Source organism: Kryptolebias marmoratus, linkage group LG4, assembly GCF_001649575.2.
Source record: "Kryptolebias marmoratus isolate JLee-2015 linkage group LG4, ASM164957v2, whole genome shotgun sequence".
Classification (NCBI taxonomy): Eukaryota; Metazoa; Chordata; class Actinopteri; order Cyprinodontiformes; family Rivulidae; genus Kryptolebias; species Kryptolebias marmoratus.
In genome coordinates, this window is record NC_051433.1 from 19,013,696 (window position 1) to 19,033,588 (window position 19,893).

The 19,893-nt window shown below is 41.8% G+C and overlaps 1 protein-coding gene across 1 annotated transcript; it reads right to left on the reverse strand.

The window, feature by feature from the left end:
- Positions 1-4,812: 4,812 nt before the first annotated feature.
- Positions 4,813-6,879, reverse strand: msx1a (muscle segment homeobox 1a). The gene is made up of 2 exons (XM_017422781.3): positions 6,251-6,879; positions 4,813-6,022 (listed from the first exon to the last, which is right to left on the reverse strand). Exons 1-2 carry the CDS (start codon positions 6,709-6,711, stop codon positions 5,614-5,616), a joined length of 870 nt encoding a protein of 289 aa, XP_017278270.1. The 5' UTR covers positions 6,712-6,879; the 3' UTR covers positions 4,813-5,613.
- Between the last annotated feature and the right edge of the window lie 13,014 nt (positions 6,880-19,893).

Below are 19,893 nucleotides of genomic sequence, written 5' to 3' on the forward strand. Positions count from 1 at the left end.
ATGCTAACACCGAGCCGTGTGGCGAACGTGACGTCTATCATACAGGTTGAGCTCAACTCAAGATAATAGTTATAAACCATCTCAGAAAAAAATAACTTACCAAGCGCAGTAAATAACTCCGACAGGTGGAAAGTAAATAGTCCTGAAGTGACACAAAATGGCTTCTGTCGCTTCGCTTCGGTGGGAATCTGTGATTCTGGGGCGGAGTCAGTGAATTAACTCCTTCAGTGTTCGAGCTGCTGGTGGAGTTCAGAGTTAAGAAGTAAAGAGTTATTGATTCAATTTTAACACCTCTAGATTTGATACGGAAACACTTTGTTTTAACACTGGATTTTAACTACTAATAATATACATCCCAGAGTTACATGAACAGAATGTGACTCTATGAGTGTAAAATTAACTCTGCTTTTGCACAAAGTCTGCTAACACCAAAACATTTAACACTTTTGAATTTGCTGTGTACAAGGGCCTGAAATGCTCCAGTAAAACCACAACTTTAATGAATCTGAACAAGCCCCCCTACCCCACCCCTTCCGGCCGGAAGTAACATGGCCTCATGCCTGAATTGGCCCACAGGCCATCAGTTGGCAATTACAGCCTTTATCGTAGCATAATTCGACATTTAAAGTACATAAGATGTAATATCTGAACAACCCGCAATAATGTCACAACATGCTTTAGAAACTATAGACAGAGAAAAAAAACAGAACTTCTTATCGCATCATTTTGTTTTTGTTTACAATCTTTGTGAACAGGCCTCTCTGAGCCCCTCACAGCTGATCAACTAACCCTGGAAGGACGAATTTATTAGTCAGCACCATGTGGCTTGTTAGGAAATCTGCCCACGACGAGGGCATAAAGTTTAACTGCTGTTCTTATTAATAATAATTAAAGGGCGGCGCAGTCCGCGTTCTTTAAAGGCAAAGCGAGAACAGAACATTAAATCCACAGGCGGTGCAGGTAATTGAACAAAGTTTATGCTCGGAGACAGTAAAAACACAGCCGATGGGATGGGGGGGGGGGGCAGTAATCATTCTCTGGTCTGTTAAAATAAACTCCCATGTAAACAACACATCACAAACCTCCTCACATTAAAGCCGAGCGCCGATGCAGTGGGTGATTCCCGTTAGTTTTAGGAGGTTTTCAGGCAATTTTCCATCCCATTTACCAGCTTTTTATCGCACCCCTCTCTCACACACACACAAACACATACCAAATGTTGCCTCATTAGTGCGCACAGGAACATGCGCCCCACTTGATTTCCAATCAGCTGGCACACTCTGCGCAGCTTTTCTAATAACTACTGCTCCGTAAATGTGGCCTTGGCTTTTTCCAAATGAAATGCTGAAATGCTCGGGATACTCTGCAGGCTCAAGCCCTGGACCTTTTTTTAATATATTGCAGAACAATACAGCGGTTTATAAAAATGATTAGGTTAACACTTTAACCACTAAACACTTTAATGGGGTCTTTCTGATAATTGGCCACAGTCAGACAACACGGCGACAATGCTGCCCTCTAGTGGACATTTATTTCCCCACAAGTGCGCAACAGTTATCCCTCTTCTGTAAAACACACAGAGCTGCTGAAAATAATGAGAAATGTTATTGTTTGCATTTGTGTTTTCATCCTGTTCCCTGAGCTGTAAAACTCACCGATGTAGGCTCGTTTCCATCCTTCCTTTAATTTATTATTTCTGCTCTTTGATTGTCTCAGATCTGACTTCACGCTGAGCTTTCAGAGACTCATTTCTCATAACTTTTTACTGTAATCTTCCTGTAAAATCCCTTTCCATCAACTGAACATCTGTTTTGTTTTGTGTTTTTTTTCTTCTGCAGGAGGTTGCGTTTTATTGCAGTTTCTTTTCGGAAGAAACATCCGTAATAAATTTGCCGGTGATGGCCATGTTTGAGTCCTGATTTATATCCTTCCTGAGGTATTATTACTATTATTATTACTGTTGTCACAGAGGGTCGACTTGATGTTGCGTTCACGGGCAGTTGTACAAGCGAGGACATGTGTGCCTGTGCCTTCAAATGAACACTGCCCTTTTTATCTGGTCTTTAAAAAAAAACAAATATTAACCTGCTAACTTGTGTCTTTTACAGTTTATAACCGCATGAAGCTGTAACTGTAAAGTATCCTCAGCATTTAAGGCTTTTATTTTTATTTTTACGACAACGGGCCTGTTTGTGTGTGCAGGTTAATGCTGATATTTAGCTCAGTCAGAGAAATTGCTCAGTTAAAATGCACAATCTGGTAGCCACAATCCACTTGTTGCAGCTCTGCTTGACATTTAACCTTAGTTTAGAATTGCGTCGTGGTTGTTTTTTCCCCACACAGGCTCATTTTAGCCGAAACAGGTAGGGAAAATGAGCCACACACTTAAACAACAATCACATTAAAATGTTCTCCAGTCCTGTTCAGCCAGTAAAAATTAGTCATTTGTTTCCATGACTTGGTAGTTCTTTTGTTTTTTGTTTTTTTATGAGTGGAAATGAGTTTGTCTTTAGTTAATCCTGCTGTGAACAGAAGGTAGTGTTGTAGCGTTTGACACAAGGAGCAGCTTTCAGGACGATTTATGAACACTTGTTTTGAAAATCGTGTCATAAGTTTCTCTCTGTTTGAGTTATTCAGAAAGAGTTTGTGATTAAAAAAAAACAACAACAAAAAAAAAAACACCCCACTTCATCTGACACTGATTTTAAAGCCACTCGTTGCAAACCGCGAAATAAAGCAAACAAACGCGTTCTCCTGAACGACATCAGAAGGTGCCGACTGAACGGGTTCATTTCCAGATGCAGAATCTGAAATGCAGGTATGCACTCAATGTAAACAAAGCTCTTTTACCTGCATACCTTACTGAGCGTAAATACGTACCAGTGCATCAAAACTGACAAACATGTGGATCCCAGAGGGCTCTTCTGCTGATGTCACCATTGTTGACCTACTTTCAGTCACTTTGCTGTTTCCAGTAGTAAACAAACCCACGTGGTGGATGGCAGCCGTTTACAAATTTTGATTACAATTTTTTTTTAATTAAGGACACATTAACCATCAATATATATATATATAATTGATCTTCCTTTAAAGGCAATCAAGTGTTTTTTTAACCCTCAAACACCACCACAATTTGAGAAAAACGTTCAACGTCCTTTAAAGTGAAATAATAATTTAGTCTTTTTGTAAAAACAGTCAAACAGAATCATATTCTCAAACATAGACTAGTTGTACAAAGGGCATTTTTTTAAATGAAGAAATAGTTTCTAATGTTGCTTCACCTTTTGTTAAATTGCTGTTATTTTCATCCTGAAGTGAAAGGTTAAAAAAAGCCTCTCCTTTCATAACCATTTCTCCAATAAGCTAATAACCCACTTGTCTCTCTTGGGGATGAAGAGGGTTTCTTTTTTTCCCCCTTATCCTGAGCCTCCTGTGATCTTCTGGATGATACAAACAAGTGACTTTTGTTTTGTGTTTTGGCCCCTGGCACGACAAGAGAGCAGGGTTGGTGTGTGTGTGTGTGTGTGTGTGTGTGTGTGTAGGGAGGGGGGAGACAAAAGAATGAAAGAAAAAAAAAAANCCTCCTTCTTTAGGCTCTTTTTGTGTCGAGTTTCTCTACTTTTTTTTTTCTTCCAACCCCAAACTGAGCGCTCATCCGTGTGATTTGGACGTATTGTCCGGGATTACGTGTTAATTCACGCCTCGCGGATGACACAGAGCTGACGTGCTGAAGAAGCGCACACAAAACGCCCAAAGAGAGCAAAACAAACAAGCCGAGCCCGTGAGGTGGGATATACCTGCAGTTTGGCTCCGGCTCGCAGATGAAGAGCAGGAGAAAAAAATTAAAAAAAAATCTCTGCGCTCGGAGCAGAAGTGCTGCCCGTCCCAGTCCCCCGTTGACATTTTAGGAATGATAAAAGTTCCGCCTTGCCTGGAGCTACAGCCTCGCTGGAGCCAGGCCTCTGTCTGCGGCAGATTGCCTTTTGCTCATTACAGCAATTATTTTTCCTCCAGTTTTAACCCCTGCCTGAATGGCAGGAGAAAAGCCTTTAAAAGCCCCCCTGAACGCTGCAGCCTCCCCGCATCTGAGCCCTCTTTTCTCTCGCTTTTCTTTTTTTAAAAAGAAGAAGAAGAAGATGGCAGAAACCAAGCCGAGGTTCAGACTTTTTTTTTTTTCATTTTCCATACAAACCAGGAATTAAAGCCCGCTGTGGGCAGACTGTCACCTGGCTCAGTGACACTCAGGCGGCTTTGTTTACGAGCAGTTTCACTCGGAGAAGCCAGATCTCCCATTTTTATCGGTGTGTTTTTCAAGTCACGCACACACACACTTACACACACACCACCTCCACCCCCTTTGGCGCCAACTAAATCTGTGTGTTTCAAAGCAACAGGCGTCAGATGGAGAAGCGAGCTCCCCAGGAATAAAATCAAATCAATGAATTTAAAGAAACGCGCACCGAGAGCGTGGTGAGTTCAGGCGCAATCGGACAAGCTGGAATTCAGAGTCTGAGCCTTCATTTGACGATGAAGACGGGAAATAAGGTGGTATCTTTATACCTTATTCTTATTTTTAAAAAATCTTCCTTGTTCATTCTTTTAGTTTAGTACAATTATAATTTTCTCGACGTGTTTCGATCAAATCAAACCTCTTCCCTTAATTTAAGAGGGGACAAAGAAAACTTAACGCAGTCTGTTTTGTTTTCTATCTCTTTAAATCCAAGTCAAATATCTTTTAAAACGTTTTTCCATAAAGTAAAAATAAATAAAAAATAAATAAAAACCCAACAGGTGTCAGTCAAGATGCACAACTTCATGGAAAAGCAAAGAATAAACAATTTATTGTTTAAGTTATGTCACAAATATATTCAGAATATAAATGAGGATATTTTTCAAATATATACATTATCGTACAGTACACATTTCCCTTCCGAAGGGAAGCAATCTGACAACAGGCAGTGCTGTTATTTGAAACAAAACGAAATAAAAATATTATTAATATTAATAATAATAATAATAAAAAATTTAAACAAAAAATTGCTGTGGTTCTCCAAGTTTACAAATAAAAGCACTCATTTTGCTCAGGATTTAGTGACCCGTTCTGGTTCTTTTAACGCGCAAAAAAAAAGAAGAAGGTTGGAAGGTTTGGATTTGCAGCAGGATGCTCCTTCGGGCCCAGACAGAAACAAGTTTGTTTGGTGCGAAATGTCAAACTGAGCAACAAGGAGCCCTGTCACCTTTCACCTGGCTGCAGGGAGGGGGGAAAGTGTGAGTGTGTGTGTGTGTGTGTAGTAGTAGAGGGGAGAGCTGTCCGTGTTTCCACCAAAAATCTCCACGAATAAACCCTCATCTCGTGCGTCTAAAATAACTTTTAGGAAATAACCTTTTTCATTAAGACTTCAGATTAGTTTAGCTTTGCAATAGGTGAACTTACTGGTGAGGAAAAGGGACACACTAAAGGGTCCAGGACGCCTTGCCCCTCCACACCCCCCTCTCTGCTACCTGACCAGATGTGACACAAACCTCCGACACCTGAGCGCGTCTTTGCAAAGGGCCTTGTCTCTGTTCGGGGAGTCCCCTCTAAAAAGAAAAGTAGTCCTGACCCCCTTTCAGTCAAGCCAGGTGGTACATACTGTATCCCACGTGCGCGGCGTATAGTCCCATCGGAGACACCGGCAGGGAGTGCCTCTGGAAGGGGTGCGAGCTCGTGTAGGACGCGGGGACGTGCGCGCCGAGGGGGAAGGAAATCCCGAAAGCCGGGGGCAGCATCGGCTTGGCTGCCATTTTCAGTTTTTCCAGCTCTGCCTCCTGCAGGCGCTTGGCTTTGGCCCTCCGGTTCTGGAACCAGATCTTGACCTGGGTCTCCGTCAGGTTCAGGGAGCTGGAGAACTCGGCGCGCTCGGCGATGGAGAGGTACTGCTTCTGGCGGAACTTCCTCTCCAGGGCGAGCAGCTGGGACGTGGTGAACGGGGTCCGGGGCTTTCGGTTCGTCTTGTGCTTGCGCAGGGGACAGGCAGGCGGACTCNTGGGGGTGGGGGGTGGGGGATTGAAAACAGAAATACTGAAGTCAGAGCTGAGCTTTCAGTCCGAAAAGTTCGCCTAACGCGTAAACACTGAAAGTGAAACAAACTCTTCTCAAATGCCGGAGTGTGACAAGCTTCATTATTTATACATTTAAGAGACAAGCCTTAAGACACAATGTCGGTGCTTTAATTTACCTTTAAAATGACTAACAAAGAACATAACTTGCTCTGACTTACTTGGAGGAGTGGGAGAAAAACGTGGACTCTGTATCCACGGCGTCCTCTCTTTGCCGTCCGGGCTCTCGGGTTTAATCAGCACGTCCTCGGACATGTTCATGATGTCCCCCACTGAAAACGTGGAGCTCACGGGCAGAGCCGGCACGGAAGCATCCAGAGCCGGAAAGGAGCCCATCCGCGTGCCCTTCCCCGGCGCGTCGTGGGACGTCCCGGCCGCGCCGTCCGGAGATGGAAGCTCCCTGCTGGGCTTCCTGTCCGCCATCAGCGCCTCGACGCTGAAGGGCAGGATCGCCACTTTGGGCTTGCCGAGGTCCTCCGCGGGGCTCAGGCTGGTCTGCATGTCGCCCCTGTTGGTTAGAACCGAGCGGGAATGAGGAGGAGGAGGAGGAGGAAGGTCTTCAGTTTTCACACCGGCGGTCAAAGCTGTCATGGCAGTCGATGACGGGGCCATACAGGTCCGACTGGTACTGCTGGTAAAAAAATAACTTCAACAAACTAACAACAACAACAAACCTAAAAAAATAAAAGGGTGACTGTTCGACTCAGACGGTGAAGCCGTGGGATGAGCTCGATTCGCTCCGTTCTGATATCCTCATGTTTCTGTGGCCAGATTGGAGCGCGCGGCTGTAATAAGGCCGACGTAGAGAGGGAGGCGACCAATCAGGGGCCGCGGGGGCCGGACCGCGGGGGTGGAGGTGGGAGTGCGGGGGGGATCAGAGAGCAATTGTTACTTTTTATAACTTCCAAATAAACAATACAAACTCCTAATGGAGCGTGGTTTCATCGGGGCCAAACGCTCCCGAATTAGTTGTTGAACACCGGAAGTGGACCGGGAGCCTTCAGTCTCATTCCCGCCACCTTGTCTTCACACGATGACCCTCTCTTTGCTGTTTATTGATGACTGCAGGGGCTCTAATCAGATTGAAACACGCGGGTCTTTGCAGTCATTTAGAGGGTAATTATCTGGCTAGGGAGGGAGGAGGAGGAGGGATCCTTTTTTTTTTTTTTTTTTTTTTTTTTTTTTTTTTACCAAATCCATTAAAGTAAAAAAAAACTGATGTGGAGTCGGAGCAAAGGGGAGGAGGCAGCGTGGAGGCAGGAGGGGATTTAACTCCGAACTGTCACTGATTTACCTGCTCAGTCCTTACACACAATCTTATTATCTGTAAGGGAAAAAAAAAACAATAAAGAAAATAGTTTATCAACTACGGTTTAAAACGTGCGCCGGTGTTCGTGAAGGACAAGAAAGAGACGATACATTTTAATGTTCTCTGGACCCTAATTGCCAGACATAAACAATCTGTCACGATTTGTCAGCCTCCTTAATGGGCAGACAAGTTATGTTGTTTTTAGGCGCCAGCAGCGGCCCGGATCAAAGGGCTCCACTTTTAGGGAGACTATAGAAAAAAGAAAAAAAAAGTTTTCACCCTCCTCCTTCTCCTCCTCCTCCTCCTCCTCTTCCATCCGCCCTAGCCCTGGGACACTGAGGCATTCAGGCTGAAAAATTAGCCCTTTTCTCAGCTGATCCGAGCTATTCCCATCTATTCAAATGAGCTCTACGGCGGAGGGGAGCCAAAAAAAAAATGTGGCAAGGGTTCCCCGAGGATGCGCCTTATCGTTATTAATAGTGTTGCGCGCGGATCTTTATGGGGCCTCTGTCTGCTTCACGAAAGGAAACCATAAAGTTCCTCCCCGGGAACCTGAGCACCAAACCTCCCCCCAGCAGCCTCATTTAAAAAAAGAAAAAAGTTTGGGCTTGTTGCGTGGTGGTTAAAATATTAAGTTGCTCCAAGCGCAAATATACAAGTCAAGGTGACATTTTAAGGGAGGCGCCCAGCCGACCTGTTTGGCACAGCAATTAAGATAACCGGATAAGGTAAATAATTAGCTATTTGCTCAGGCGTGTCGTGACAAGTATCTCATAAAAGGCCCTGGTTTGTGTTGATTGCAATTAAAGAAAGAAAAAAAAGAAAAAGAGTTCGCATTAGTAAGTGAACTGAATGCACAGCAGTCCTCTCTTGACTCTTCTGATGACAGCTTACAGGTGTTCTTGGGTGCATTTCTCCTCCAGGATAAGTCAACCCACCGGCCTGAGTCCAGCCTCCCCTCCTGCTGCACAGCCCGTGTTTGCAGAAAAGGCGCTCCGAGCAGCTGCGGGCGCGTTTGGAAGCACTTAAAACCTCAAAAACCACGGGGGGACGAGTGGCTGTGCACGCGCTCCGAGGAGCTTTTGAAGCCACCGGAGTCTCCGGGGCTCTCATGACCGACAGAAGTCCCCTCTGCCCCGGCTGAGGTGTGGCCTCATCTGTCTCTCTCTCTTTCTCTGTCTCCCCCTTCCACCCCTCCACCTCCGTTTACGCACACTTGGACGGTGAAAGTTATTTCCTCTCGTCTTCTCTCAGCTTCAATGCTTTGAACCAACTACTGACACAATTATGAAGGTTAGGCGTTTGATATTGACTTGATCAGATGCGACATTTAACCCGACATTTGCAGTTTTCCTTGAGACACAAAACGCGTTTGTGCCAGTCAGCACCCCAAACCTCTGACCCTTCAAAAAGACAACAGGAGAAGATAATTAAAGCACAGTTTTATTAAAATCCAGAGGCAACAAATGAGGTTACCCCCCCAAAAAACTGTAAAAGGCCCCTGGGGGCCTTTATTTCACTTCATAAACTACCTTTGATTCCTGCAGTCAAGGAGGCAGGGACCGCAGACAAAAGGCCCATTGTTGCCGCCTCCGAAAGTTGTCTTAACCCTTTTCATGCGGGGGTCTGTCAGTTTGGACTGTAAAGACATAAACAAAAAAAGACAGAAAACGGAGAGTCGGCGCTCCTGGTGCGGAGGCAAGGATCAGTGAGTACAATCTCCTATGAATCTTTAATTTACGACTAAAACCCCTAAGTTTGACTCTTCAGGTCAGAACCAAGTTAATAAGGGTCGATGACTGTGGCAGGACCATATTTGATCGTAGGGATGAGAAGAAAGGGAGCAGCCCGAGCTCTCTCTCCGTAATGACACATAATGGATCCTGTTGCAGAGCAATTAGCGCAATCAGGCGCGTCGGTCCACTCTGCTGCCGCTCGGTGACAATAAACGCCTCTGAGGGTGCAGGATGCAGGTCAGCCTCTGCGAGGTTCGGCCGGGTTCGGCAGGTGTCATACCTGCGGGCCCGAGGTCCAACGAGCTACAGGAGCCAGTTTGGGCATGCGCTGAGCGTTTTAATGAACTTTGCGCTTTTATTACCACTTAGAATGAACATGCATGGACAACATCCACTGGTAAACAAGGGTTTAACCTTCTAAAGGTTTCAGAATGATAAAAAAAATGACATACATTTAGTTAAATGGACAGCTGCAAATGTTTTTCATCGTTTTACTGTGATTTATTTATTTATTTGAACTTTTTTTTTTTGGTTGATTTTCGCCACGAATCCTGCAGCAAAGATCAACATGAAAACAATAGAAATAAGTCTGACAATAGTAGCAGGGATCCTGTCAGATCTTTCAGAGAATCCGCCTGTTTGAACAACAGCTCTAAGAAAGAAAAAAAAAAGAAAAATCGAGTCCACATGTGAGTCTGAAGCTTCCTGCGGCTCAGGAGGAGAAGAAACACACACACACACACACACACACACACACACACACANTTTTCATGTTATATATATATATATATATATATATATATATATATATATATATATAGTTTTTTCGCCAGGAAATATTAACTCTCCAAGCCAATCAAACGCGCCTCTGTTGCCGATCTATTATTCCCCACTCATCTGCCTCACCTTTCCCGCGCTGACAGGCGGGATGAATGCGTCCCCGCGGAGATGGGAGGGGATCCTCAGAGAGAGAGAGAGGGAGAGAGGGAGGAAAATATGTCTCCCTGCTCTGCTGTCGCCAAAGTAGCGGGGGGCATATTGTTTGAGGAGAGTCTCTGAAAAAGAAATATGTGCAGCAGAACCAGGATGTGTGGAGATCTGAGTCTGTCTGTAGGGAAATCTGATATCCAGCCTCCTAATTGCCTCTGATGTGAGTCAGATGAAGGAAATATTGTCTAAGGTTTGGGTTGGTTGATTCACTTTCTTCACTTTCTTCACTTTTTTTTTAGATATCTTGAAATCTGCTCTGGTTGACCTAAATAATTAAGCATAAATAATAATAACAATAGTGACAAAAAACCCAAACAATCATGAGCAGACATTTTTAACATTTTCATTTTTGTCATGAGGATGATTTTAAAATGTTTTAAATGTACAGAACTATTTTTTTTATTCTGCCAATTGACATAAAATAATAACCTAATTATTTTGGAACAAGAATTGGTTAATAATAAAACAAAAATAGTGCATGATGCATTTTTTGTTTTATTTAATGAGATTTTTCTTCCTATTTTTAATTTTGTTCTTGAAAGATTAGTTGGGTTATTTGTTGTTTTCCCCCTCACAAATTGGGTCATTTTAATTCAGCTGTTTAAAAATAAAATTTAAATGATCACTTTCTTGTTCCATAAAATATTATTAGTATTATTATGAGAGTGAATGAATTAGCAGAATTTACAATAATAATAATAATGATAATAATAATAATAATAATAATAATAATAATAATAATAATAATAATAGCTAGTGAGTCTGAGTTTGCATGAAAATTTGTCATCATTCCTGCGTCAGTTCACACACACAACCACACACACACACACACACACACACTGATAGGATCAGCATCCCTCACACTGTGACCTCTGCCTGACTTTTCCTCTTTTTTTTGTTGAATAATTATTATTTCTAATCATTTCACGGCGCGAGCCTTCATCCGGTATCGCCTCCTGAAGCATCTCTCTGTAAAATTCAGATAAAACTGCGGCTTCTTGAAATTTACAACATTTCATCGTTCAGCCAAAGACATCTCAATTACCCGAGCTGCTCTTTATTCCCCTCGCGCCATTAAACAGCGAGCAGAGCGGAATCATTTGCAAATCACTGCTCTGCTTAATATGATAATAAATCTAAATAAAAAGGCCCGACGAACTCGTGGTGAATCATGGGATTTTTTACTTTGATAAGCCCATCATTTGGGGGCCGAGTGCGCGTGTTGATTAGAAACTAAATGAAATGCTTAATAAGCGCATAACAAGCCATACAGAGCGGACAACAAATCATTTTAATATTCGGTGATTAGGAGGAGAGAAAAAAAAGATGCTCGATGAGGAAATAAATGAAGTGGAGCGTGGAAACGTTGCAACAACTGAGATTTCACTGCGCTGAAAAACAAATTATTTGACTAATGAAAACATGTTCGGTTTTATTTTAGGGTAAAAAAAATGTTTCAGCCACCATGGCATGAATTAAACTAAACAATAAAAGTATTATTATTAGGAATATTATTCAACATAAACTGTAGGATAATAATAATAATAATAATAATAATAATAATAATAATAATAATAATAATAATCAGCCAATTTTTATTTTAGAAATTATATTAAAAACTTGATTTTGAATAAATTGTGTTGGAATATTTTATAACAGGTAGTGTAAAAAGAATTCATTGTTTATTAGATGGTGTGAGGTTTTTTATTCTCTCCAAACATTTGCCCCTCCTTTTGTTAGTGCCACATTATTAATTATCAAAAAGCAGAAGCAGAAGTAATAGCTGCAGGTTTTAGGCATCCTGTAACTGATAATTGAAATGGGATTTAAATGCAATCATAAGTTTTAAAATATCACTCTGTGCAGAAATCATCATCCAAATTTTTTTAAAAAAGCAAAGAAAAGTCTTTAAGAAACTTTAAGCTGGGTATAATCAAAGGAGAGCAATCAGAACCATAATAAAGTGTGGTTTTGTTTGAGAAGTGGTAAAAGACAGGCTGCTACATGCTCCGTCCTTCAGCTCTGCTGGGTAACAAACCTGGCTCCATCTTAATCCTGCCAGTCTCAACCGTCTGCGACTCAAGTTTATCCAGAGGGGGTCGAGCCTCTCCTGTCCTGCAGCTCCCCCCCATCCCCATCACCGTCCTGTCTGACCCACCCCTGCCTCCGCCTCCACCCAGAGGAACACGCTGCCCATGACCTTCCTCTGACTCTGGCTGCCTAATCTTTTAAATGTGGCCAGAGCCTGAAATGATGAGGAGTTGGGCCTTATATATATATATATATATATATATATATATATATATATATATATATATATATATATATATATATGTGTGTGTGTGTGTGTGTATGCAGGTGATGTTTCACGTTTCTGCAGTCCTGTAGGATCACAAAAACCTTCAAAGATCTTCTGATTTTAAAAACTTTACATCCAGCAGCAGGACTGCAGGAGTTTTCTAACTGATTGTTTTTAATGTCATGACTGAAGAATAAATCCTTAAAGGGGAAATGAAACAAAATGTCAAAATAATGAGCTTTCATGTTTTTCTTTTAGTGAAGCACCATCACATAACACTCGAGTCATTAATTTCTCTGATTTAAAATGTTAACAGCTTGTTTTTTGGAGCTTTTGTGTCTAAATTCTGAAGTGGGGTGATTGGGTGGGTGGTGTTACCTCCTCGGTTGGTGACGTAGAAGGAGCCGCGGCAGACCGCTGTAGGTCACTGAGGAAGCTACTGTCTCAGTGTTTATCAGTGAAAATGGAAGCAGAAGAAGAAGCAAGTTTTGTTAACAAGAGTACTGGTTTGAAAACACATTTTGTTTGGTTTTTTTTGGGTCTGGAGTGACACTGTCAGGAACTCGAGCCCCACATTTCACAAGAAGAATCCTCCAGCTTTACAACAATGTCACAGAGTCTTCAAGGAGTTTCTCAGAGGCGGCCGGTGGCGGTCAGACAGCGAGAGGCGGTGGTTCTTCTATTTTATTTCAGGTGATCCCCTTCAAATCATTAACTCTACAGTCAGTCACCAGACTTTGGGTTGTAATTTTCACCAGGAGCTAAACTAACTACATCCATCAAACTTTCATGTTCATTGGGAAGCTATGACACACTCGTTATGGTATTTAGTTTGGTTTACACAATTAATTGCAATGCACTGAATTAGTTCACTAGCACACTATCCATATTTGCTATTCACTACTTTGTTGGCGTTCCTGTGTTTGGTACTCAATATGTCACACTTCAGAGTGATCAGGGAAAATACCGAAAAGACTCCAGTAATTTTTTCAATCTTTGATTATAAATTTTAAATGAGTGTCATTTTTTTTAAATGCGAGACTCTGAAAACAAGCACCCTTTTTTATGACTTTGGCTTGATTTACGTTAGCTTCAAACCACTTTTCATTTTCCCTTTAATATATTATGAGACATTAAATTAGGCTTGACATTTGATAAGTCAGATTCTTTTGAGATGATGCACAACTGCAAGCAAACGGTGTCATAAACCAACACTTGAGAAGATCATCAGACTGGCTCTTACAGTTCAACTCTTTCAAGTCGTCCGGCTGATATAATGCACTGTGGAATTTTATTTCTTTGTGAGACACATTTTAAATAAGGCGTGTGATGAACTGACTGTTCTGTCCTGTCATTTTAAATTATAATACAGGTAACACTGGACAAACCTGTCTGGTAAGTGAGCAGTCACCTGATGCATGCACAGTGAATCAGCAGCTAGGTTAGCTGCATGTAGTATATTATAACTTGTGAGAACCCTTTTTTAAAAAAATACATTTAGTGAGATTCAAGCCTGATCTTGTGTCAGTTTGATGCATTCAGGAAAAAAAAAAAAATCACTTTGTCAAATCAAGTTGGGAAGCTTCTCATCAGATACCCATGATGCCCCTTCAGTCCTCAAACATTGAGCTCACTCAGGCAGCAAGCTCCCCCCCCACGCCCCCCCATCCTATGGGAGACATATTTAATTTAATTAAGGCCTGTCAGCGCTATTGATTTTGGCACTTTCAATTATGGCGCAGCCTTTTATGGGCTCCTCCGGCTGTGGATCTACTGATCTGTGATGAGCGGGAGGCCCTATCAGCGCCGGACCACATGGACGAGGAGCCTCTTTGTCTTCCTTATGGCCCTGCCCTGTCTGCAGGAGACACTGACACATGGCTGCTGCCTCAGTCCCACTCCCCTCCCGCTACCCATAATTAATCCCTCATTAGACAGCTCTTTATTGTTTAATTTGTGCCGTTCGTAATCAAATTGGGCAGATTAATTGCTACAGAATCTAGAAACCGGGGGTGAAAAATAACCACTTTTAATTGCCTTGCCGTTTTATGACGCCCATGGTTCTTTTTCTAGGCCGTCACAAGACAAGAGTGAAATATCTCACAGGCTAAAGAATTTCCTCAGCATTGGTTTTTTGAGTGATTACTGGGATTGCTGATAGTTTTGTTTCTTTAGTTTCATTTTCAGAGTGCTGCTACTTAACTGAAGCTCATTAAAATGTTTCTTGGCGATATATTTTCCCTTGCCGTCCTAATTGCAAAAGTCAACCTTACAAATTCTTGTGTTTATTTATGGTCTTGGCCTTTCGCTTGTGCTCTGTTTGCGTGCTTCTCTGTTGCGTGTGTGCTATGGTGAAGGAGAAAAGCATGTATCTGAAGGAGGTATTCAAGTGTAAGAGGCAGATTAAACGTGCAGACGCCTAAGAAAATCTTTTGATTCGGATGATAGCAGGAAATATGAGGCCTTCCTGTTCTCTGTGTGTCAGAGGGGTGTAAAATCGCCTCTCTACGCCTTGCTACGAATAGTGGGGGAAAAAGTAATTTTGGGGGCAGTGGAGCGAGGTGTGACAATAAAAGTGAAACAAGCGATTTGCTTGACACATTTTTACAGCTTATTTTTAAGTGGTGGCTAAAATAACTGCAGCTTTCGAACACTTCATAAAGGAAGCGTTTTGCACGCTTTGCACTGGCACCTTGTAAATGCACTTCTAAGCCTTGTGTAAGTGAAAACAGAAATGAATATTAAAGTCACTTTCTTCAGGTTAGGCTTAAGCAGAGTATATGGAAAACATGAATGTGAAGCCTCCGTTGTGTGCGCCAAAATGAAGAACTTCTGGATTATTGCAAATTTCAGAACCAAAAAAAATGTATTCCTGGTCCCAAACAGAACTAGCACTTTGTGGTGAATACATTTTATGAATGTACTCAAATATGAATGTAAATCTTCATTTATATACACAGTGGAGTGTGTGTGGTTCCTGCTCACGTGTGTTAATGCCGGGCCGGCTGGGTGTGTATGCAAAGCATCATGTTTCAATGACATCATTTAATGAGAGCATTGATGTCAAAAGCAGGGTAATTGCGTCGGCTGTCGTGTCACCATACACCTTGGCAATTATGGTGTCACTCACCGATTATAGTTCATTATCTGTGCGAGAGGCCGGCAGTCCAAACAATGGAGTCGCACAAACCCATATACTAATTGCTAGCAGGCACAAGCAGACATGTGGAGCCGGCCGGTGTGGGATATGTTTAGCTTCTGTTGAGTGTGTGGGAATTATGGAGGGGGGAGGTGGGGGTTGGGAGTTACACAAATATGATTATTAAATTTCACCTGATGGACAGACGAGCATAGTGAGAGCTACAAGTGTGCCGTTTAGAGATGAAAAGGCTGTTCGCTGCTGCGCTGGGGGACAGGACTGGACGGCTCAGTGGAAAATACGAAGAGCCACTTGAGTGCTGGAATTAAGGGTAATTTACGAGGATGTCGACCCTTTTTTTGTTTTGTTTGAAGGAGAAAAGTTGGCTCCACCTCGGCTTATTGAACCCAGCTCACAATGGAATCTCTTTTGGACGTGATTTTATTTATCAAACCTGTTAGTTCCACATTCACAGACTGAGGCTTTTCCCATGAACGAGCTGGTACTGTCCACCAGTCTGTGCCCTCTCCAACCCCCTTTGGCCTCTCTCTCCGTCACTGAAGACCTTATAAGGCAGCATGAATTCCTCTGGGTTTTATGCTTCATATTATTCTTACATCCCCTTATTCAATATCTCGATGATTATCTCTATTGAAGTTGGGGCCCGTGAGGGAGTTTCGGCCCTTTTATGCTCAACTGGATCTCAGTTCATGTTTTTTTTTGTGTGTGTCATAGCATATCGGTTGTGTAATTAGTTTTGTTTCCAGCACGTGGTTATCCACTGCTGCTGAGAACTATTAAACAATTGCTTAAATACTATACAGGACATGTAGATTGTTTAAATACTACACAGGACATGCAGATTACAAGAAGTACAAATGTTTTACAAGAGAACAGGTTTACAGAGTCATGATTGCACCGCCCAGGTAATGGCAGCCAAGCTTAGTCAGAGTTAATAAATAACTCTTATATAACCGCACTTTATTTAGGTAAACATAACAACAATGTCAGCTCAGACTGACATTGTTGTGCATGAAGTCTTTCCTGGCAGGTGAAAGAATTTGATGCTTTGGCTAGATTAAAAACAAAAAAAAAATTAAAGTGTTTTCAGCAACTCCAATGTGTTTAGAAAATGCACTGAGAAGCTGACGTGATAACACACTTAAAACTATTTTTGAGAGAGGCAAAAAGGGTCGTAAAGTTTATCGAATATAACAATTGAGGGAGTTTCTACAATCAGCAAAGTCACTGCTGACATGTGAGAATGCCAGGACTGGATATGAGAGGAGGTTTTGACAAAAACAAAAGCCTCTCCAAGCAAAGCCACATCCTGACTCGCTACTTTGTGCCAAACTCTATCAGAGAATCATCAGTAGTTCGAGAAAAAAGTGGCTGCAAGTGCTAAACTGCAAATAAAAAAACGGTTTATGTTTTAGTGCGTATTGACTTGCACCGCAACACATGCCTGAGAGCAACACAGCATGACAGAGCATTTTGCTGCTGTGATCAATTTTAAATGCTGCTGCTGTAAAACCAGAGACAGTGGGTCAACAAGAGAAATAGGGAGCTGAGTGTGGTCAGCCACTTTAACACCAATCAGTGAAAAACGTCTTGATCGAGACTCTTATCCGATACTTGTGACCAGCTTGGGACATCCCTACTTGAAATCATTTTCCACAAGCAAAAGTCCAAAGTTCAGCTCTGTGCCCTAAACGCTGCAAAGATCTTTGAGCGTGAGTTCACTGCAGATAGACAGAAGAAGAGTCCTATGAGTCCATAGCTCAGCTTGCTTCTGGTGAACATGAACATTTGTATTCGGATCCAAGATGTAATCAGCAAATACTGTTGTGAATGATTTTTATTTGTCTGAAGATGATACAGAGATATACTGTATACTGGAAATGTAAACTATGCTTCCACTGAGCTGAAGCCTTTTAATGGAAGGTTTTGGTTACTTCAGAAAGCCAAAACAGCGTGGCTTTAGAAACACAATCTGCATGTGGCTGACTGGCCCGCCTGCAGTTCCGATTTGACTCCTGATGGAAATCTGTGGCGCGTCATAAAAAAGTAGAATCCGACAACAATAGCCACAAATTATTGAGCTGCTGAAAAGATTATTATGCAACGATGAAAACAGGTTCCTCTTGTAAAATAGTAGCAATTACTGTCCTTTTTTCTCTAACAATGAACAAGTTGTATCAAAAGAAGGCTGTTAAAATGGCAAACATGCCTCACTTTCAATTTAAAGTAAGTTGCAGACATAAAAAGACATAAAAAACAGAAAATCATTTTCTTGTGTGTATTAAATAAAACAAACAATGAATTAAAGAAGTTTTTAATTTGTAAAAGCTCTCTTTTCTTACTGATCCAGTGTAGTTGGGCTCAGTAAGAGTGGAAAAATTATTTTAGCGGGCAATTGTTTATGTGCCCTGTCACCAATAAGTGAAAGGCGAGTGATAGCAAGTGTGTGTTTCTCTGTTAGTAAAATATCTCATGAACCAATGGATGGATTTTAATGAACTTTCAGAAAGTAGTTCTTGAATGCACATCTACAACAAATTACCTTTTGGAATCATCCAGATTCAAGATGGCCACAACAGCTAATTGACCTTGCATTAAATTGAGCATAACATTATTTCTGAGATTTGACTAAAACAGATAAACATCATCATTTTTCAAAATAAGATGATCTTAGTTTAAAACTGGCATTTAGGATATGCATCCCTTCACAGAATGAGAGGCCTTTTATTAATTATGTAACTCACCTCAGCCTTCTCTATTTTAAAGCTTGGTGTGGCTGAAAATTGTAAATGCAAAAATGAACAAATAACTAAATAAGAACAGTGACTTTCTTTTGAATCAACATGTTTGATTGTAACAAAAACTGTCAGTAATGCATGCACTGTTCTTCCAAAAAAACCTACACACAATAAAAGACGTTTCAGTGGAGCTTTAATAATTCAGCATGACCATACTTAGTTGTCTGAAACATAAAGTTAGCACACCCAGTGCCAAACCTTCATTTCACTATGTCACCATGCTTTAATAACAAAATATTAAATTAAATTCAAACCTTACTTTTGAAATAAACAAAAATGGGGTTAGAATATTTATAGAAACTCTCCCACAAAACAAAAACGTTTAATTTTAATTTGTCATAATAATAATAATAATAATATGAGTTTGACATTAAATGGCATAATCAGTTGAAATATTGACAGGGTTAGGCATTTAAAAGAAATTATCGCTAAAACTACTTTTCTTTTGTAGTCATTCATTAACTTTAACACAACGCTTCACGTCCTGAAGAACTCTGCGTTTAAGTTTTTTGACGAACGGTTCGTGGAGCTGCTTCTTCTGTGCTGTGGCCGCAGACCTGATTGTTTGAGGCTGCGATGATGAGGTGCACTCCTCGCTGCGTGCTGGAGCCACTGAGGCTGCACAAACATCTCCTCGGAGGCCTCTGCTCCTTGTTTAATGAAACAGTGCAGGGGCCCCACGAATGCACACAGAGAGGCACAGCACAATCTGATGGACAGTGTCACCGAGGCCATGCCAATTATGTTTTCAGTAAAAGGCCCCCCCAGTCCCCCCCACCCCAGATCCCACACCTCCTCCTCTCTGCAGAGACATATAATAACAACAGGACAGAGATATGATTACTAATCTGCCCCCTGCAACCTCAAACACCAAACAGTAAAGATGTTGAAATTTGTTTGTTCAGTCATCAAGAAGAGTTTCAAGCTGAAGAGTGGGTCCGGGGGAGGGGGGGTCATTGTGAGGTTTTGCTGTTTAAGATGTTTGTTTTTGTTCTGATTGGATTGCGTGAGGCTCGAAACGTCTCTGAGTGTTTGCTGGGCTCGTTACGGGTGGAGCGATCTACTTTTAATAGCAGCAATTTGTTGTGTCTACTCAGAGTGGTGTCATGGTCTGTACACAGGATCACAAAGACACGCTCAGTTCTGGACAATGAACAATCAAGCATGGTTTTAAACATGGTTTCTGACTGGGTGGCTTCATGATGCGTTTTGACATGTTTTCTTCTGAGGATCTATCTTCGGCCGGGGTCGTCAGCCTCGTCTTCTTTCCTCCTGGGATTCTCTTCACTGAGGTGCATTTACTTTCCATGTTCATGACAGTGTGATTCAGTGTTCGTCTTATGAATTCATTCAAATTTGCTGGCAGGTATGTTTCATCACCCGATGAGAAATAGATTCTTCAGTTGTGTTATCAATTGTAAATGAATAGAGGACAAAAGGCAGAGGAACAGAAGAGAAATTGGCTGCAGAAGGTTTTTCTTCAGCTTCTTGTTTAAATGTGA